Source organism: Rhodamnia argentea, chromosome 10 (assembly GCF_020921035.1).
Source record: "Rhodamnia argentea isolate NSW1041297 chromosome 10, ASM2092103v1, whole genome shotgun sequence".
In the NCBI taxonomy this organism is placed as follows: Eukaryota; Viridiplantae; Streptophyta; class Magnoliopsida; order Myrtales; family Myrtaceae; genus Rhodamnia; species Rhodamnia argentea.
Genome location: NC_063159.1, coordinates 12974524 through 12996739, shown reverse-complemented (window position 1 = coordinate 12996739; position 22216 = coordinate 12974524). Strand labels below are relative to the sequence as shown.

Here is a 22216-nt window from a genome sequence, read left to right as displayed (position 1 = left end):
TAAATCAAAATAATCTTTCCACTTAATCTGAAATCGATGAACATCCCGGAAAAGCAAAGAACGAGTTTAAAGAATGGGAAAGGTACGTCACCTATAGCATTCATCTATACTTTGTGTCTACAAAGACGAGTTTAAAAATCGAGGAATTTCTTAAGATTGGAATAACTTGGTGAGGATGCGTATCATCACTCGTTACCGAGATTGATAGTAACCAATGTCGTCATCCTACGATTCGAACCGTCTCCGTTTTCGTACATCCCTAGAGTTATACGTTACAAGAGCATCGCAACTCATCGTTTGTTTGCAAGCAAAAGTTCTCAAGAACAGAACATAAGTTATCATCATCGCATATTCATTGTTTGGGTTTTCAACAACTATTCCAATAAAAACGTATCGGAGACCGTTTCTTCATCGTAGGTTGGTCCGAGTTATTGCTCTTTCTTTGAGCCTATCTCGCCTTAGGCATTCGGTTCTGCTGATTAGCATGAATTACAAATGCAAGTTTTTCTGTCAGCACAGCTTTTTTCTGAATATTTATGGTCCACAATCCCTTAGGTTGGCTGAGGAGAGAAGGAGACAACTGACAACTTGTTCAGCCTATGAACATGCTGAATAGATCGAAATGATTTACAAGTTGGTGTGCTTAGCGGGTGAAGAAAATGAAAGCTTTATGAATAAGCCATAACTTTATGTTCTTTATCCATGGGTAAGAAGACGGGGAAACTAGAATCCTGACATGATTCCTAGAGAGGGTGACACGCAGGTCTGGTCGTACCCAGGTAATGGAACAGAAGTCCTCAGGATGCAAGATCACTGTAGAATTGCGGTATATTTTCGAGACCGCGCGTGTAATTGTGCCATGAGCGTGAGTCTATCAGCTTCCCAACAGACTAGTTCGCCTGGGACGCGCATAGCAACACTTCTGCTTTAAAAATCATCTTCTAGTCGGAAGTTGGTTTTTCTACTTCTATTCCAAAATTTGATTTTTGATCGGAGAAATTCGTTTAGTAACGGTTGAATATTTCTACTTATGAAACATTATTAACACAAAATCTTATGTGAAAAATTATTGTTGGCAGCCTAAAAATTTTCACTTCATTTTTAAACTTTTTAAATTTCTTTAAAAAATATTTTTTATTATTAAATATTTTTTAATTTTTTAAAATAAAAAATTATAATTTATTTTTTGCTCTAGCGATCGGAGATGGTGAATCGGTGATAGTGGCGGTGGGGGGTGGAGGCGGCAGCCGACGGAGGTTGGCTATTGGCGGCCGGTAGCGGTGGTTGTGGCGGCTAGTAGCGATAGTCGTGCGCGGTAATGGGTGCAATCGGCGACGGGTTATGGTCGACAGTTGGCGTAGGTCGTGGGCGGTGATGAGCGGCGGCCGGCGGTGGTCGGCAAGCGGCGGCGGTAGTGATCAACGATGGCGGCGGGGGGCGGTCAACAAGTGGGGTCGATCACGAGCGATGGTGTGCGGCGGCCGACAGAGGTCCGTGGTGGTTAGCAGAGGGCCATGGTCGGCGGTTGGTGGAGGTCCCAGGCGACGATGGGAGGCAACTGATGGTTGTTGACGATTGGCGATAGGCAGTGTTCGGCGATGGGCGACGTTGAAGGTCAACGGCAAGCATAGTCGAAATAAGGGTGAGGGTGTAATGAAAAGATAATAAAGCGAGAAGTATTTCTTGAGTTCATAAGCAATTTTTTTTAGCTTCTCAAATTAGGGAAAAACAACTTCAAAAGTGAAAATTTCTTTTACAAGTAAAAATTCTTTTCACAAGTAAAATTTTTTCACTAAACGAATTTTTGCTTGAAAAGTTAATTTATCGAACGGATTTCTACTCTAAAAATCTACTTCCACAAGTGTTACCATGCGCACCCTTTAACTTCAAGATCTTAAGGGCCGCCTCCTCACTCGTGGAGACAGACAGCATAAGTCGAGATGAGGAAATGGTGCCGTAAAAGCCCTTGAAGACAGATATCTTTCTCTTAATAATATGCGGCAACTGGTTTTCATATGATAACCTTGAATCAACAAGGTCAAAAAGAACGTAGGGGGCCGAAGGGCAAAATCAATTTGAACTTCTCAATAAGAGTCTCAGTTTCTGCAAATTTAACAGGCCTCTTAAGCTAAAATTCATAGTCCAGGCAGGCAAATTTACAAATGTTCAAATATCCGCTGTCGCGAGATAATAAAGGAACCAGGATTTTCTCTTACATAGCTTGTAAAGACACGACAAAATTACAATACCAAGCAGATATGTACAATTAGCAGACAAGCATACAGGACTCTCTCTCTCTCTCTCAAAATATGTATGGAAGAAAAATTCTTCAAATAAAGGGGAATATGATGTACTCAGCATAAAAGAGATTCCATATGAATCGGTAATATCCAGCAATTGCTTCCTGCAGAATGCAATTTAATGCCCATGTCAGAGAGCTGAGATATATTGATCCACAAAAATCGGGACCATGGAATTTTGTTGGTGTGGAAACCTAACTAGACGAAGAAATGATAGATATTAAAATACAAATTGGAGGCTTTGATATTTCCAACAACAATTTTCAACACAAATAAGGATGCTGGAGTATCATTAGGTGATCTGTGGAAAGGGCGGTCGACAACATAGACATATTAGAGCTTGAACCGTAGTACTCTATTAGCTCATAGACATATTCACTGCCAAGCTGCAGATTGATAACTACCACTTCATCAATTTCTCAAGGCATTGATAGAGGGTTACTTATCCATGATATGACAGAATCAGAAAACCCAGAGACACCAATCAAATCATTTCTCCTGTGTGGTTGTGGGAAAGAATTACTTTCTGTGAAACATAAACGATGCATTTACCTTCGTGTAGTTTGCTCGTTCTAACACCCATGCCTGAAAGAAATAGAGATAACCCGTACTTCAGAGCACAAATTAATGTAAGTACAACAAGGCACCACAATACTATCATAAGAGAGCAAAGTTTCTTGGACAGTGCAATGGTGCGTCAAATAAACAGAAGCATAAACATACATATCACAGTCGTAGGATGAGATGCTTAACATATCCTATCATATCATGCATTTGGTAGAAACTGTATATCAATATAAATGACATATATGCCCTATGTGATGCTATGAAATATTCCGATCTTATTACTATAAAAATAATATTCTCATACACAAAAAAAAAAAAACTTGAAAATGTACACATTTTATTAGATTTTCAACCCTCTTTGCAAAAAAAATAAAAAAATAAAATGAAAATAGAAACAAATTAGACAAGAAAGTTGGCTTTTATATGACGGATAAGAGAAATCATATCCGACCTTATCCTACCCCCTCCCCTAGGATTTTTTTATCCGGTTTATATCCCCCCTATATCCGACATTATACTATCCGGGACACCTACCAAACACGGGATAGGATAAAACATATCCTATCCCGAGTTTTATACGGACGACCAAACGCAGCCTATCTGTTTAGAAAAGGCTCTCTATCATATATATCATCATGGATAATCCTTGAGACCTACAATCTAGCATTAGAGGGTTTAAGAGTAAGTTAAAACTGAGGTGTATTTTTCGTACTTAACATCCTCAATGTATTGACATCTCCTCTGATTTCATCGATTGATTATATAGTAAATTCTTTTTTAGCCAAAAAAAGAGAAATTTTCCCAATGTGTTTGACACAGGAAGTATTCAAGTAAATGCATTGGTTAAAAATCACACACGTGCATACCACAGCCATGAGCAACACCAATGCACCCACACATAGAAGTTACAAGTAAGGTGCCAATAAAATTGTTGGCAGATGCATCTTTTTTCTTTTAACATAGTAGAAACAGCTAACTAATATGATTTCCTGCCACCATAAATTGTAGAGCAAGGGGATAACAGAAGGAACAGTCAAATTATCTAAAGCTGATAGAACAAGCAATCTTCAGTGCAGTCGTACTTAATAAAACCAAAACATTGCGTAACAGAATATGAATGGTGTGGTACTGCAACAGAAATAGAACAATTAGTAGAACCAGGCGCGTGGACCAGCAATTGTTAGATATTTTTATCTTGAGGTTTCCTGGGCAACATTAGAACCGATTTTAGTTGTCACCATCATGGGAAAACTAGTTCTTTCAGAAAGTAAAGGAATTATCAAATTCCAAGGATACACCAAATTCAATTAATGGTGGAGAAGTGAACATAGTGTTTCTGTCCTTGCTGCCTTCCTTAGTCAAGGAAACAATAATGGAAATACATACAAGCAGCGAAAGAACCTCACACACATCAGAATAATAGTAATTGCATCCATAAAAAACAAAAAACAGGATTATTATCTCAATGGAGTGATAGATCTTAAACAAACCTGGAAAATCAAGCCCAACGCCAGGATTGAATGTGCAGGTATCATTAGGCTACGCCTGAAAGCCTGTAGAATGTCCACCTTAGTAGTCAAATTTTAGGCACTGTTTGGAAGAGTTGGGAGGTGGGTGTGGAAAATGAAGATGAATTTAAGATCTTTATGAGATGAAAAGGTAGGGGAAAGTTAGGTTCTTCTTCCCCTGTCACAATTTCCCACCCTCCCAAACAAAGCATTAACTGTCATTTTTGTCAAAGAAATTAAAGATACTATGTACAGTACACACCTGAGGCATGTAAACTGCAGCAACTATAGCAGCGACATAATTTAGCAGAAGCAGCCCTGAACCAAGGAAAGCAATGTTTCTCACCCCAAGCTTGGTTGCAAAAGTTGATATCTGAAACCTACAAACAGTAACTACATAAGCCATTTTGAAGATTCAATTTGCAGCAATCTTTCTTGAAAGTTTTGTCCATCTGCACAAGAATATAAAGAAGCCATAACGACTGCTAGAGCTAGAGATAGCAAGCAAACTAAGGGACAATAATGGCAAAATAACTAAGGTACTTGCAATATTCTAAGATGGTGAAAATAATACAGAGTCCAAAGATCCCAAGACAATTTCACATACTGGGACTATCTAAATACATTTGTTGATTGGCTTCTTTATCCTCAGCATAAGAACTCATACAACCCGATATAGACGGTAAATTGATTTTTCCCACACAAAATTTCAGGGAGAGAAGACGTAGCAGCATAAGGAAGCAACTCACTTGCGATCTCCTTCTACATCTGGAAGATCTTTAGTTATGGCAATGACCAGAGCAAACAGAGAAACAAAGCTCGTGATGAAAGCCACGGGCGAGCTACACGATGAAGTTCAGAGACCAGAGTGTGAGTCAGAATTTAGGAGATGCAAAAAACTGATTGAGATTGAACCAAAACATTCATGAGCCAAGGAGGCTTCCCACATAAATATGAAGCATGTATTAAACAATCCAGTATGGACAGACACAGAAGCTCCTTTTCATACAAGAGATCACATGGGAAGGAACTTAAACTGCACAATAGCTGTCCACTATGGCACTGAGCTGCCTCCAATTATTTCAGACATAAGAATCAGACTACAAACTTGATACATATTCTACAAAAGATGCTTACAGGAACTGAGCTACTTGTTACCGTATGCTGTCTCAGCACAGACACATCACTTTTTCGTTTTCGTAAATCTTCAAGTCACAAGGTTCAGCCTAATTTAGCAGGCTTATATAAGTCAACTTCAGTGGCAAGCGCTACCCTACATTCCAGTATTTAGTAGATCAAAGTACCAACACAATGTGCAAGGTATAAACACACCTCCACTCAAATGGTAGTCCAAGTGCAGCTCTTGTGGCATGATACACACCAAAATTTAGAAGGAAACCTCGTACCTGCCAACACCAGTAATGGGTATAATTCGTTGCTTAGACATTAGATAACAAGCTTATCTAATCATTATAGTATGTGGACATCAAATAAGAAGTTTATTTCTCACTGATTCCAATATTTTATTCATCGCCAATCAGGATTTGCACATCATTATACGAACCCGTAATACAGATAATATTATGCATTGGTCAAACTGCTCTAACTGAAATAGCCACAAACGAAGACATTAAATTTGAAAACTAGACAATGCGCATGCAAATCATCTCAGAGTCGTATAACCAGACATTTAACAGAAATTGTCAAGTCTAAAGTTCACGAAAGTAACTTGAAGTACCAGACTAGGAAAGACCTCCAGTAGCATAAACAAGTTCCTTTTCAATTTTCTCAACTTATGTCCTGCATCTGACATTTCCTAAGCCAAAAATCACTAAAAAACAGCTGGATGTAAACAAAAAACTGACCTTAGATCAAAGTAGAAAATACTTCTCAATTAAATTGAAGACACATAACATTTAGATAAAGGAATTATTAAGTCCATCTCATAGCATATTCTTTCATTTCAGCCCACTGAAATGTAATCCTCTACTCATTGAGAAACCCCAGTGAACCCATGATGAGGCAACACTTTCAAAAATGTATTACAAGGCCCTCATACAATTAGTTATAAACAACCAAAAGTAGAGAGGGGGTTCATTAATTTCATGAGTGAAGTTGAAAGGTGAAATTAAGAGCTAAGAGTAGAAATGGCAGGAAGAATGTGAAAAAGGAGAAAGGGAACAAAGAGATAGCAAGCAGAAACACCAAAGCTGTATATCCTTCCACAACCCCCCTCCCCCCCCCCCCCCCCCAAACCTCCCTTCTTTCCCCCCTCCCGTTTGTATTAAAATGCTCAATCTTTTGAAGAGTGATGTGATAGAAACATGCACATTTCTAAGATTCCATCACCATGCACACCACCAAAGCTTACTTGTAATTGAGTTCATGCAACAAGAATAGCATGACAACATTCACATGTTAAGGTACAAACATGACCAACAACATTGGCAAGTGTTTATTCCATATACTACCCTTCAGTATGTTATGTTACTCTGACCAGATTGCAGGGTTTTGGCAGGTGCAAATGGGTGCTTTAACTCCTTCATACCTCTCAATTTGGGACATGTAGACTATGCAAAAGTATTGCAATATGGACAGGAGTACTTGGATAAGTCGATGTATAAACGAATACACATTGCATTTAACGTGCAGTATCATAAGTGTGGAGTTTGGGGACAGATTAGGACTTGCCAAATGTTTTGACAATATTTCTTCTAGGATTTTTGCAATAAGCATCTGTTATAGCCTTAAAGGTCATATACCAACACCGCGAAGTATCTATTATAGCCTTAGAGGTCATATAGCAATACTTTATCAGTTATGGTGCCAATACGAGGACAGTATCCCCAAAAAAAAGTTGAACATAGCACAGAGCAATAACTACAGTTACACCCTATCTATTATTCCACATTGTATTCCCATGGTGAATACTTATAGATATACTACTTCCACGTGATTCGGATGAGTGAATATTTCAAGGATTGAGCGGAATAATCAGGCAGATTTCCAACTTAACAGTGTTTATCCTCGTTTCACTTTCAATGTGTAGTACCTTAACCGTTTTGTGCTACAAGAAGAAAGTAGTGAAGAAAGCTTCTACTCCAAGCGAAGCTCATCAAGTTGAACAGCCATAATCTTCCAGCAAGGCACAAAAAGATGCAGCAGCTTTAAGCTATTCAATTTTTTAGAAAAATAAAGAAGAAAATAATACCGTGGCAATAATAAGAAATGCTGCAACAGGAAACCTCTTCATCCTAAAGGGAGGAACAGAGTAGATGGTTCCAAGAAAAAGACCCAGACTGTAAAGAGAAGTGATGAATGATCCAAAGTTTGAAGCAACGATCAACAGGCCAGTCACTGCAAAAAATATCACCAAAAGCCAGGCATGTTGAATAGAAAGATCTCCTGCTGCTATAGGTAAATAAGGTTTGTTGACCCTGAAATAAGATAAAAGAGATACTAATCATAAAACTGGAGAGAAAGTTGGGGACATTGATCCTCAAAAGCAAGGGCATGACAAGAGGGTAAATTAAAAAACACTGGACCTCAAAAGAACCGTGAGTGCTTGCATGGTGTTTCAAACACTATCCTAAATCTGATGTCCAGTAAAAGTTGGGATGTTGCATTGTTTCATTATTAACACATTTATTCGTTTCTCACTTCAAACATCTATGCTAAGGCCGGAAGAACCTTTGCTCTGTTTGTCAGTTCTTCTCATGCTAGTAATAGTGGTGCTGTAACCAATGCCCATCTAGCCATATATAATTTAATAAAACAATATTCAAGCAAGTACCACGTACTTGTCAATGCCGATATCATATATCTGATTGATGCCAACAATATATCCATTCCCACATATTAGCGCGAAAAGACCAGAGAATGCTTTAAGCAGAAGGGACCACTTTATCAGGTGCGAGTTCTCGATCAAAGCTCTAGCCACCAATGAACTGTTGATGAGTAAGAATAAGTTCAAGTAAACTGGGGCAAGCAGGGAGAGACAAAACATAAGAAAAACTAAAGTGTTATGATCAGCTTTGGAAATAACTATGGCAGCAGGAAAAGAAAACTTACAAGGAACCCAGAGCTGTTCCTCTGATTGTATGAGGTCTTAAAAATCTCCAACATGCATCTTTAAAATCAGAGACTTTACTCAATATAGGATCAGAGCCAGCTGCTCCAACTCGAGCACAGGCCTAGCAGAATGTGTACACTCAATTATGGCACAAGTAAACTAGAAAGACTCTAAGAGACGAGGACTGTCGGTTGAATGAAAGGGTGTGATCGTGCATCTTCTGACAGATATGCAACTGAAGCTTTGTCAAATAGTTGATCGAGAATTGTGCATAAGGAAACTCTTTGATTGACTTTTTCAAATGTGAGCTGTAATTGTTATTCTTATCCAAGGTGCGTCATGACAATCGACAACAAATTATTTTGGCTCGGTTGAAGAACACACTCCTCATCAAGTTGTTCATTATTTATCTTCTTTAGTTTGATAACAAGACACACGATAGGTGTCAAAGCTTTTTTTTTTTCCCTTAGTGAAAACTGCTGCTACAACAAATCCATGCAGTGATGGTAAACCCTCAGTAGAGAACTGCTACTACACCAGATCCACTTTGATGGATAAATCTCAGTACACACTCGAGCCTATACAACGTGATAAGTAGGACCCTATATTCCAGTCACATGACATGTCATCCCAATTTCCAGGCAGAACTCGCCCACCCCCACTAAGTATGGAACCAATACTGCAAAAGCTACACGCTTGAGAGCAGCATTTCATCCATTCCATCCAGTTCCCATTATTCCCATCCTAGCACTTATGCAAATTCAATTGTATGTTTCCCCTCTTGTCATCTATTAGCATGATGAATATCCTGTGAAGTGCATTTCTTTTCAATGAAACACGCGTCCACGACGAATTCACTCCTCTTCGTCCAAGGAGAAATGGACAGTTCAGCTTATCTATCGCACCCAAGAGCCCAATCGACAAATATATCGCTAATTCAAAGATCACGGTCCTGCACAGCTAGCTAGCAGCCGGAAGCCCCGTAGTGAAATAGACGCCAAGCAGAAGGGCGTACCTGGATAAGGTTCTTCCCATTGTATCTCCCCGGGGCAGGTCTGGAACGGCTTTTCGGACTGGACGCGCCGGGCGAAGGCGAACTCTGGGAGAGCTTGAAGTAGGGACTGGCGGAGCATTGACACGTCGGCTTGCTGCCGCGCCCATTCCGACGGTGAGACGAGGCGGAGCTGCGGAGAGGGGTTATGGCCGGAATACGAAGGGAAGACGAAGGAGACACTGAGAGCTCCATGAGAGACAAGGAGGGGAGTATCCTGCTTCGTGCGTCGTCGCGGCTGACGTTGGAGAGAGAGAGAGAGAGAGAGAATGTGTGTTTTGGCTCGGGTTCTCGTCCACGAGAATCTTACCGCGAGACTTTGCATTTTGGTGATTAATCTTAATTTAACCAAAGCGCCCCAACGAGGATTTAAGTGGAAATACGTAAGAAAAGTAAATACACATTTTAAGGAAATCATGCGTCTTTTGATGAGGATTTGGGAGGGAATTAAATGATAATTCACTTAGGTAATTCGAAATCTTGCTTGTACTATTGTCTTTTTCCTTTCCCAATTTTATTTGTTTGCCTGACCAATGATCTCTTGCTGCTAAGAAGCAATGCATAGAGAAAGTTGTGGGTTTTCTTGACAAGTTAGATTCGTGCATTTAAAGAATCACATTTCTCTTCACAGCCCAATGGTGTCGTGTTGCCTTATGTTACAAGACATTTCACACTAAATTTCACTCCTGTTTATTTGCTTTTGTTAACTTATTTTGTTCCGACCAAAAAATTTATTTTATTAATTACTCCTCATATGCTTGGTGTTCTTCCACCTCACTTTGTAAGTTCCTTTGGATTTGCTATAAAATCACAAGTCATTTTTATGAGAAAAATTTCAAATAAAAGTCGAAAATGCCCTTATTTTTTCAAATAAGGATATGAAATGCCTTCATTATCAAAGAAAGTTCTCACCAAGGATAGTTTCGTAATTTATAATTTCTGAATTTTTTCCTTTTTCCTTCAAGAAAGGAAACGGCCACTAGTGTGCCCGGCCACCGATGAGGGTTGGGCGGCCTCCCGACCACGAGGCAATGGTTGGCCTTGCCTAGGTAGGGCAATGAATGCTTCATTGTGGTCGGCAAGGGCTCGCCTTGACAATTGTAGGAGAGGCCGCCCGGCCCTCGCCGGTGGCCGGCCATTATCTAAGACCGACCATTGGCGAAAAGAAAGGAAAAAATTTTTTAAAAAAAAGGAAAAAAAATAGAAAATGTAAACAAAGAAAACACCCTTAGTCATGTTTTTCTTTGAAATAATGAGGATACTTCAACCTTTATTTGAAATAAGGTCCACTTCAAGCCTTTATGTGAAAAATGAGAGCATTTCAAGCTCTTATTTGAAATTCTCTTTTATTTTTATGTTTTCATCACTTTGATACAAGCATTTGCATTCAATATCTACATTGCTTTTTTAGGTATTCCATGAACAATTACATATTTCTTTTGGTCTAAAACAATTACATTCAAAAAACACACCTAAAACATCTAACTTTAGTTGATGGGTTTTTAATTTAATATGGAGATATACTATTTTCAAATATGAGGAAATTGTCAAAAAAAGGTCTTAACCATTTTCACTTTTTGCCAATGGATTTCTATTGATCGAAAATTGCTGATGTGGACTCTTGACCCTCCTACGTGGGACGGCTAGCGCCGATGCGAATAAATTTATAATTTTTAATATACTTTATTAATTTTGTTAGTTTTTTCATTTTTTCGTTCTTTCTGTTGGTTTTCTTCTTCGGTGGCTGGCAAGGGGTGTGACGCCTCGCGGACTGCAAGCGAGGGTCACGGCCCTTGCTCGGCCTCTCCCAAGTCTAAGCGAGGCCATAATGGCTACGGGCGAGGGGCAAGGTTGCTCACCTGGAGCCGGCGAGAAGGCCTCGATTGTTTGGGTGAGGCCAACCTCATTCGCGGTGCTTGCCAACCACCGGCGAGGGTGTCGTGGTCCTCACCGGCCGCTGAAGAAGAAAAGTTAGAGGTAAAAAAATGAAAAAAATAATATATTAAAATATTAGTAAAATTATCCACATCAACACTGGTTATGCTACATAAGACAGCGGGAGTCCATATTAGAGATTTCCAGTCAATGGAACTCAATTGACAAAAAGTGAAAATGTATAGAACTTAACTGGTGAACTTAAAAGGTTTAGGATTGAAAATTTCCCTTTCAAATATTATAGGAATTGCCATATATCTTGAAAGTTTTCCAGCTCAATGCACAAGATAATTATGGTTTTATGGTCAATTAGTAAAGTGGAAGATACAATCATTGGACATCAGACACTTGAGAAATAATGCATACAATAAGTTAATGAAAGCAAAAAATAGGAGTGAAATTACATTAGATCTCAAAATAAATGAGAAATTTCGGCCATTAGGAATTAAAGCAAACATTGGAAAAGAAAACCAATGAAGAAAAAAAAGAGAAAGAAGAAGAGAAGAAGAAGAAGATACCCATTACAAGTAATGGGGCCATTGTCCTATGGGAGGGGATATTGAATTTTCTTCCATGTAACAGCAGCTATGTCTCGATTTCGTTTATTTTACCAAATGACAAACGTTGTGTGCATCGAGTATCGTGGAGCGTTGTCCGTAACGAAATTTGCTGATGCGTGGTCCATTCATGCAAAAATTTAGTTGCTACCTTGCTTCGGACTTGCTCTATTAAGCATCAACATTTGGAACTGGAGAATTAGTTCAAATTAGGGACATCATGAAGCAATACGAACTGATGTTTGTTTTTTTACTTCCTTTTCGCTGCAGTAGTGGATGCAATTCTACTTTTATTTAATATCGCGCCGCAGCTAGACAAATATCGACATCAAGAATCCTTCAGAATTTGTTCCATTACTTTCCAAAATCTTAGAAAGTCCTTTTGAAAATTTTAAAATTGTGGATGAAAAACAGCACGTACTTGTAAACCAATCATTCTCATTCTTGTAGTAGGGCAAAAAAGTGGTCATCTCATACAAGGATAAAGCAATGAAAAGGAGTTTATTCTTCTCGGAGCGCATACTTGTCTTACAAGAAACAGAGTAGCAAAGAAAAGAATGTTGTAATGACTAAAGAGAAAGGGAGCAGAACTCAGGCCACGTTTGCTTTTTCTTTTCATCAGTAGAAGGTATTCCCAAATCCAATTGCAACGGCATCGAATTGCTTGTAGATTTCCAACAAGAATTGAGTGAACCTTGCAACAGCTTGGAATAACGTTGGACACACTCCATCGCACCATGTGTATTGCTATGTCTTTGCCTATATAAACCGGCAAAGAAAAAAATCGTGCTTCTTTGCTATCCTTCTCCTCATAACTAGTTTCTTTCCTTCATAGCGCTTATGCCAAACCTCCTCGAAAACCAATAGCACCAATCACAACCATGACTGAGGTTGTCTCGAGCATCCTCGGACCTCTCGTGGAGAAACTGGCTTCATCGGCTGTTGAAGAAATTCAACTGGTCTGTGGCGTCAAGGCTGACCGAGAGAAGCTCAAGAAGACGCTAAAGATGATCCAGGAGGTGCTCGCCGACGCTGAGCAGAAGCAAATAAAAGAACCAGCTGTGAGGCGTTGGCTGTCGGAGCTTAAAGACTTCTGCTATGATGTCGAGGACGTGCTAGACGAATTCGAAACCAGGGCCTTGTGGAGGCGGGCCAGGTTGACCGAGCGCTTGACCCTCAGAAGGAAGGTACGCTACTTGTCCTCGTGGCTATCTAACTTGATTTTCCAGTTTAAGATGGCAAATAAAATGAAAGAGCTGGGAAAGAGACTTGACGGGATCAATGAAGAGAAAACTAAGTTCGACTTGTCGAGTAATGTTCAAGAAAAGACTATAGTTCCGCGGAGGGAAACTCATTCTTTTGTACCCGCTTCGAATGTGATTGTAAGGGACAAAGAAAAGGAAAGGATAATAGAGTTGTTGATAAGGCCAGATGATGGTGGAGCTGGAAAGATAGCTGTCGTTCCGATTCTTGGAATGGGGGGTACCGGAAAGACCACTCTCGCTAAATTGGTATACAATGATGACAGTGTAAACGAACATTTCGATCACAAAGTTTGGTTATCCATGCCAGTAGAATTCGAAGTTAAGAAGACAATAAGAGACATCATCGAGTCCCTTGGAGACACAGAAAATAGTGATAGACTTGAAAAGCTGCAAGAACGCCTAGGAGACCTCGTGAAGGACAAAAAGTGTTTGTTCGTAATGGACGACGTGTGGAAAATGAGGAGGGAGGATTGGGCGGGACTGAGAGATTTGTTAGGGGGCGTTTCCGAAGGGAGCAAAGTCATTGTGACTTCGCGGATTAAATCGATCGCCGAAATCATGGGCACTGTCCCTCCGCTTCATTTGGCCAACCTTTCGGAGGAGGAATCTTTGACAATGTTCGTGAAGTGCGCGTTCGATCAAGGGCAAGAGCAGAATCACCCGGACCTTATGGTGATCGCCAAGGAAATCGTGAGCAAGTGCGGGGGAAATCCTCTGGCGGTGAAGACTTTGGGATGCTTGCTGTATTCAGAGAAAAAGAACCGGGGCGACTGGGAACACGTAAGAGATAGTGAGATTTGGCAATTACAAACTGATATTGTACCTTCACTGAGAATAAGCTACGATCTAATGCCGTGTTACTTGAAACGATGTTTCGCTTATTGCTCGATATTCCCGAAGAGCCGCGAGTTCCTCAACTTTGATCTGATCCAACTGTGGATCTCCAACGGGTTTATCCAATCCAGCGGAAATAACCAGGAGCTGGAAGAGATCGGACGGCAGTACTTGGGGGAGCTGTGGTCGAGATCCTTCTTCGATGTTGTCAGGGAAGACTATCCGGTGGTGATCTTCCGAATGCACGACCTCATTCACGAGCTTGCCATTTCTGCGGCACAAACCGAATCGTCCAACATGGAAGCGCGCGCCCAGGATATTTCCCCGAGGACTCGGCATATATATTTTCCCAATCCGTCTCTTCTACCAAATGATGAATTACGCGACCGCTTGAGCAAACTCAGCCTCGTTCGTACCCTCATCTTGTTTGAAGAGGATTCCTCTGGGGAGTTCTTTCTGGAGAGGTGCATTTCGAGATTCAAGCACTTGCGAGTGCTATGGCTACAGAACTCTAGCTTTGACCAACTGCCTAGTTCCATTGGCGGTCTAAAGCATTTGAGGTATCTTAGTTTACGCGACGACGGTGATATCAAGAAACTCCCCGAATCGGTCTGCGAGCTTTGCAATCTGCAATGCTTAGACCTTCTCGGGTGCACGGAACTCGAGGAATTGCCTGTAGACATGAAGAACATGATCAGCCTCCACGTTTTGTGGATAACCACGAAACAGCAGCGTCTCCCAGAGAATGGGATCGGATGCTTGACCTCTCTGCGGTGGCTCTTCATTGGAGGGTGCGAGAATTTGGAGGCCTTGTTCGATGATATCCAATCGCTGACGTCGCTCCGTAAGTTGTTAATTGCAGGTTGTCCGAAGTTGGCCTCCTTACCACAAGGCATCAAGAATCTGAAGGCATTGGAGGATCTCTGCATTGGCCACTGCGAGAGCTTGAGGCTGCCAGAAGGCGAAAGTAATGGGGCAAGCTCCATGTCGAGGCTTCAATCCATCAGATTCGAGGAATTACCGCAGCTAGTTTCTTTCCCCGGGTGGCTCGAAGGTTCTGCAAGTACGCTGCAGAGGATAAGAATTGAGGATTGTCCCAACTCGAGTGAATTGCCCGAGTGGCTGCAAAATTGTTCTTCTCTGAGAAAACTGGAGATTATAAGCTGTCCTGGGTTGACCTCTTTACCAGATGGCGTTCGCCCCATTGCCACGTTGACAGAGCTGCGGATAATTGATTGCGAGGGAATTGAGCAGGGCAGCGACGTTGAAGAAGAAGATAATAGCGAATAAATACCACTGAAATATGTAGATTATATTGTCTTGTAAGATATTTTCTTATAACAAGAGTGTGGAAATGTCAGTGTGCTTGTGTAAGTGTGTGTAAAGAGCTTTCTCAACCGATATTGTACAGAGGACCTTTAATAAAAATGTGGGTGTTTTCTGTAAGTGGGTTTTTGTGTCTTTTTCAACAATTGGTATCACACCTTTCGCCGCGCGCTCCACAGCCGCGGCTCGAAGCGGTGGAGGTCGGAACAAGATCGAGATTCACATCGACGGAAGGAAAGAGAATAGATTGACACGTTTACGATTTAAAATTGGACCATGCATGCAATTCAATGATTGCTCGTCTGGGGACTTTCGGTCTGTGTATTTCATCAACAAATTTCTTGTAAGTCGAATTTTTCGAGCAAGTATGCGTTGCTGTCTGCAAAGCCAAAGTGGCTACTTTGCATTTTGTAACTCCATTTAACTATTTATGTTTTTGGGTTTAATTTACCCCTCAAGATAAATAACTGAAAAAATGAAGAAGAGAATAGAGGAAGCACCTCGACATATCATAATATTAGAAATTCAGAAGTTAAAATATGGGGATGAAAAGATTTCAAGGCGCCTCAATTCAAAATGAGGTTTCCTAGGCCCATGTACATGTATGTGACAACCTTTCATATTTTTTCCATTGACAGACATGTAAATTGTAAAACATTTTGAAAATTGAAATATGCCGACGACACTTGACTGCTCGACGCACATCCAGGGATTGAGGATAGGCATTATGGGACAATTGACTATGACTTACGACGCACTAGCATCGGTCAAGGATGAACCATTGTCGACCTAATGACCGACTAAAAGCTACTCAAGTCCGCTTGAGAGCGAGTGACAATGACCCAAAACTATTGAAATGATAGAGAAATATGGATTAGGACTAGATGTCGAGGCGATTTAATCCATTTCACCCATTCAAAAAAGAGAATCTCAAATGACATCTTGGCTCGTTTTTAAAACTTCGAAAGAGTAGGTTGACTGTGCTTCTCAACTTTAAGTACTAACATATGTTCGATTTTAGCACATGTTGTTGTTGTCGATGCTCGGTATCTTTACGAGATAATGGTGTTCATGAAAAATACCATCACTCGGTTTTTTCTTGTGGATAAGAGATTTTGTCAAGAATGTGTCTTTTCCAACCCTATTGCGGATATGCAATAACTACCAACCTCCCGACCATATCGATTGAAAGCCTTGTCACCCAAATTGAGATGTGCGGCGAGGGTAGAGGCCAGACATTATGTGTTGGCACTCCCACAGCTCTTTTTAACACCAGAAATCCTTCATGTGCTTTCAATATTGTGGAGTGTTGGCTGTAATGAAATCTTCTCACGCATTGTCCAATTCATGCAATAATGTAGTTATTACCTTGCTTCGAACTCACTCTATTTAGTATCAATATTTGGGATGAAAGAAATTAATTCAAATCGGGGACATCATGAAGCAATCCGAACTAATGCTTTATTGTTTACTTCCTTTTTTCTGTAGTAGTGTACGCAATTCGACTCTTACTTAATATTGAAGAGTAGCTAGACAAATATTGACACCAAGAATCATTTAGAATTTGTTCGATTATTTTCAAATATCTTAGAAAGTCTTAAATTGTGGAGGGAAAACAGCACATACTTGTGAACCGATCATTCTCATTCTTGTGGAAGGGCGAAAGAGTGGGAGCAATGAAAAGGAGATTCTTCTTCTCTGTGCACATATTTGTCTTCTAAGAAACAGAGTAACAAAGAAAGGAATGTCGTATAGATTTAAGAGAAAGGTCGTAGAATTCAAGCCACTTTCGCTTTATCTTTCATCAAACAAAGGTATTCCAATTCTAATTGGAACGGCATTGAATTGGTTGCAGATTTCCGCCAACAATTAAGTGAACTACGCAAGAGTTCGGAATAACTTTCTACATACTCCATTGCACCACCATGTGTACTCCTATGCTTGTGCGTATGTAACCTGGCAAAAAGTCATGCTTAGTTGCTATCCTTCTCCTGCTAACTAGTTTCTTTCCTAGCTTATCTATCGCACCTAAGAGCCCAATAGACGACATCTTCCTAATTCAAAGATCGCGGAAGGTCCGTTAACTATGTCCAAATTAGGAAGAAAAATACTGATGTGGCATTTTTATTTATTTATTATTTTCTATATCCTACAAGGCAATGAAGTGGTAAAAGTGACATTGTTATGGTCCAAATATGATTTTTAGTACAAATTCTTTTAAATTGAATTAAAAGGTTAGCTAAATTAGAAAAAAACATGTCGGTGAGAAACCGGGCGGCAAACGCTCGCCGTTGCCGCCCCACCATTGCCGAGAAGGGCCAGCAAGAGTGGGGGATGGCTAGCAAGGGTCGCTGGCCCGTCCGGGCGATGGTGGGGTGGCGGACATTGCGGCGGCCACCTGGTTTCTCACACCTCTTTTTTTCTTTTTAAGTTTATCTTACTTCTTAATTTGATTTACAAAAAAATCTACACTAAAATCATATTTGGATCAAAACGACTTCATTTTAGCCTTATGTTTCATGTTTTAGCCATGTCATTGCCACATAGGAGAGAGAAAATATTTTTAAAAAAATCAAGTTAGCATTTTCCATTTGTCAAGTTGGACTGAGTCAATGGAAGGACTCGACTACACAAATTTGATAAATTTTTGGAGCTCAATTTCACTTTTGTAAATTTTGCCACTCAATTGCACTTTCGTGATAAGTTTTGAAAATTCCAGTGCACTTATCCCGATTTTTTTTTTAAACAAGCGTCGTGGTTGGGGATTCATAGTATATCTGTAATCTAACTTCTAGGTAATAGGGAATTTACACATTACGATTGTTAAAGGTGCCTCAAACACCGACATAAATCTGAGGAAAATTTTCAAAAAAGGGCTATAAGTCCTCTCATTTTCTCAAATAAAGGCCTGAAGTGGTCGTTGTTTCAAATAAGGTTACGAAGTGTCTTTTTTTATCTCAAATAAGTGCCTAAAGTGGACATTGTTTCAAATAAGGGTTCGAAGTGGCCATACTAGTTTCAAAAAAGGGCCGGACTCACCATGGATTAGGGGCATTTTTATCATTTTCTTTTTTATGTATTTTTCTTTTTTCTATTTTTCAAAAAAATAAACAAGGAAGGAGATACGGGCGGGAGGGTTCTGCCCTCCCGCTTGTGGCCTCGACCCCACCATCTCCGCCCCCTTTTTTTCACTTTTACATTTTTATTTTTAATTTAGTTTAATTAAAAATTAGGTTACAATTGTATTTTGATGAAAATGTCCTTGATTGGCTGGAATTTTTGGCCGGCCAACCGGCCGGCGAGGTCAGGCCCTTAATTGAAACAGTTATGGCCACTTCAGGCCCTTATTTGAGACAAAGAAAGTATTTCGGGCCTTTATTTGAAACAATGACTATTTCAGGCTCATATTTGAGAAAATGAGAGGACTTGGGGTCCTTATTTGAAAATCTCCCTAAATCTGATGTCCAGTAAAAATTGGGATTTCGCATTGTTTCATTATGAACACATGCATTCTTTGTCACTTCAAACATCTACGCCAAGGCCGGAAGAACTTTTGCTATGTTTCTGAGTTCCAATATCTTGTAGTTTTCAGTTCTTCTCAAGCTAGTAACAGTGACACTATATCCAGCGCCCATCTAGCCAGATATAATTTAATAAAACAATGTTCAAGCAAGCACCGCATACTTGTCAATGACGATATCATATGTCTGATTGATGTCGAAAATGTATCCATTCCCACATATCAGAGCAAAAAGACCAGAGAATGCTTTGAGCAAAAGAGACCACTTTATCAAGTGCGAGTTCTTGATCAGAGCTCTAGTCGCCAAAGCACTATTGATGAGCAAGAATAAGTTCAAGTAAACCAGGGCAAGCAGGAAGAGACAAAACATAAGAAAAAAATAAAGTGTTATGATCAGCTAATTGGAAATAACTATCTCAGCAGGAGAAGAATGCTTACAAGGAACCCAGAGCCATTCCTCTCATTGTGTGAGGTCGTAAAAATCTCCAACATGCATCTTTAAAATCAGAGACTTTACTCAATATAGGATCAGATCCAGCTGCTCCAACTCGAGCTCAGGCGCAGATTGTGTACACTCCATTATGGCACAAGTAAACTAGAAAGACTCCAGGAGACGAGGAATGTCGATTGAACGAAAGCGGGTGATCATGCATCTTCCGACCGATTATGTAACTGAAACTTTGTCAAATAGTTGATCGAGAATCGTGCATAAGGACACTCTTTGATTGAATTTTTAAAACCTCAGCTGTGATAGTTCTTCTTATTCTAGTTCGCCATGACAATCGACCAACAAATTATTTTTGGCTCGGGTTAAAGAACACACTCCTCATCAAGTTGTCCATTGTATGTCTTCTTTAGTGTTGATATCAAGACACACTACTCTAGGTATCAAAGCTTTTTTTTCCCCTAGTGAAAACTACTGCCGCACCAAATCTATTAAAATTGTGTCTCGAGTTTGAGTCCGTTTACGAGACCCGACACGCGTGGAGTATTTACTGCTCAATCCACGCGCATCCCTTCTCTTCATGCGGGATGACAATTGTTTTCAGACAAAAAGAATGAAGGATATGGAAATCCTAGCATTAAATAAGTGCATGCTCAATGAAGATGGAGCTCTATTTGTCTTCTTGCCTTTATGCTCTTATCTCTTTGTTAGCTTTTCATCACTTGGCCGACAAGAGGAAAGTGAAGGTCAGAAGAGTGAACGTCCATTTCTTTTCCTTATTGCTTGTGGGTGCCCATCCACCATCCACCATTCATCATCATTAGATTCCCCATGGATTATGGTGAACGTAGGAACTAAAAGGTAAGATATCTTCATGGACTTTGTTTAAGAAGAAATCTAATGATGATGTTTTCTTGTCTCCTTCACCTATCCCATAAGAAGGAGCAAAGACCTCTGTGAAGGAAGGGCAAGAAAACAAGAGCTCAAGAGACGACGAGAGTCTAGAGCTCGGAGAGGTTTGTTCGTCACGTCGAGTCCATCGAGTTGAGTTATTAAACACCGTGGGTATTGAGTGTATAATCTAGGATTGGGAAACACTTGAGTACAAGTGATTATAATCCTGTAATTCTCCGATTTATTAGTTGATTATTTTGTTAGCTCTTCCGTGGACGAAGGTTCCGACATTCGGACCGAATCACATATAAATTGTGTCCTTAATTGTTCCTCGTTTTGTTTCTCTATTGATTTTTTTTTCTACGGCTCCCGACATTAATTGCAGAGGCTCGCCGATCCGATTGTGCTGCGGTACCGATTATTTCACAACAAAATCCATGCACGGATGGGAAACCCGCATTTCACCCATTCCATCCAGTTCCCATTATTCCCATCCTCCCACTTATGCAAATTCAATGGTATGTTTCCCCTCTTGTCATCTATTAGCATGATGAATATCCTGTGAAGTGCGTTTCTTTCCAATTAAACAGGCGTCCACGACGAATTCACTCCTCTTCGTCCAGGGAGAAATGGACAGTTCCGCTTATCTATCGCACCCAAGAGCCCAATCGACAAATGTCTCGCTAATTCAAAGATCACGCACCTGCACAGCTAGCTAGCAGCCGGAAGCCCCGTAGTGAAATCGACGCCAAGCAGAAGAGCGTACCTGGATAAGGTTCTTCCCATTGTATCTTCTCGGGGCAGGTCTGGAACGGCTTTTCGGACTGGACGCGCCGGGCGAAGGCGAACTCTGGGAGAGCTTGAAGTAGGGACTGGCGGAGCATTGACACGTCGGCTTGCTGCCGCGCCCATTCCAAGGGTGAGACGAGGCGGAGCTGCGGAGAGGGGTTATGGCCGGAATACGAAGGGAAGACGAAGGAGACACTGAGAGCTCCATGAGAGACGGGGGGAGTATCCTGCTTCGTGCGTCGTCGTGGCTGACGTTGGAGAGAGAGAGAGGTGTGTGTTTTGGCTCGGGTTCTCGTCCACGAGAATCTTAACGCGAGACATTGTATTTTGGTGGTTAATCTTAATTTAACCAAAACGCCCCAACGAGGATTTAAGTGGAAATACGTATGAAAAGTAAATACACATTTTAAAGAAATCACGTGTCTTTTGATGAGGATTTGGGAGGAAATAAATGATAATTTACTTAGGTAACTCGAAATCTTGCTTGTACTATTGTCTTTTTCCTTTTCCAATTTTATTTGTTTGCCTGACCAATGATCTCTTGCTGCTAAGAAGCAACGCAAAGAGAAGTTATGGATTTTCTTGACAAGTTAGGTTCGTACATTTAAAGAATTACATTTTTCTTGGCAACTCAATGGGGTTGACTTATGTTACCAGACATTTCACACTAAATTTCATTCCTATTTGTTTGGTTAATTTATTTTGTTGAGTACTCCTCATATGCCTGGTGTTTTTTTCACCCACTTTGTAAGTTCTTTTGGATTTGCAATAAAATCACGTCAATTTTTATGAAGAAATTTAAAAAAAAAAAAAGGCATGAAGTGTATTTATTTTCTCAAATAAGGATTTGAAATGGATTTTTTTTTCAATAAGGGCTTGGAATATACTTATTCTTTTAAAGAAGGGCATGGAGTACACTATTATAATTTCAAAAAAGAGTCAGACCAATGGTATTTCGTTATTTGTATTTTCTGAAAATTTTCCTTTTTTTCTTCAAGAAAGGGAACGACCATCGGTACACCCGGCTACTAATGAGAGCTAGGCGACCTCGCCTAGATAAGGCGAGGAACGCCTTGCTGTGGCCATCGAGGGCAGCCCTTGCCGGATGAGGCCGCTCAACCCTTGTTGGTGGTTGGCCATCCCGCCAGACCGG

General features: G+C 40.4%; 1 protein-coding gene across 3 annotated transcripts; it reads right to left on the bottom strand.

Moving 5' to 3' along the window:
• Positions 1 to 2066: 2066 nt before the first annotated feature.
• Positions 2067 to 21302, bottom strand: LOC115726432 (homogentisate solanesyltransferase, chloroplastic). 3 transcript variants are annotated; one of them, XM_048271282.1, is made up of 10 exons: positions 21041 to 21302; positions 8447 to 8568; positions 8176 to 8322; positions 7587 to 7812; positions 5708 to 5781; positions 5125 to 5217; positions 4638 to 4755; positions 4358 to 4420; positions 2853 to 2885; positions 2067 to 2404 (listed from the first exon to the last, which is right to left on the bottom strand). In XM_048271282.1, exons 1-10 carry the CDS (start codon positions 21269 to 21271, stop codon positions 2330 to 2332), a joined length of 1182 nt encoding a protein of 393 aa, XP_048127239.1. In that variant the 5' UTR covers positions 21272 to 21302; the 3' UTR covers positions 2067 to 2329. The 3 variants fall into 3 exon arrangements, with proteins under 3 accessions (XP_048127239.1, XP_048127238.1, XP_048127240.1); XM_048271281.1 differs by lacking the exon at positions 21041 to 21302 and adding an exon at positions 9463 to 9724; XM_048271283.1 differs by lacking the exons at positions 8176 to 8322; positions 21041 to 21302 and adding an exon at positions 9463 to 9725.
• Between the last annotated feature and the right edge of the window lie 914 nt (positions 21303 to 22216).

Coding starts and splice junctions, on each gene's coding strand:
- LOC115726432 (XM_048271282.1), bottom strand. CDS start 21,271: ATGGAGCTCTCAGTGTCTCCTTCGTCTTCCCTTCGTATTCCGGCCATA. Junction 5,782..7,586: donor CATTTCTTATTATTGCCACG/GTATTATTTTCT, acceptor TGGTGTTGGCAG/GTACGAGGTTTCCTTCTAAA. Junction 5,218..5,707: donor GGACTACCATTTGAGTGGAG/GTGTGTTTATAC, acceptor TTCATCGTGTAG/CTCGCCCGTGGCTTTCATCA.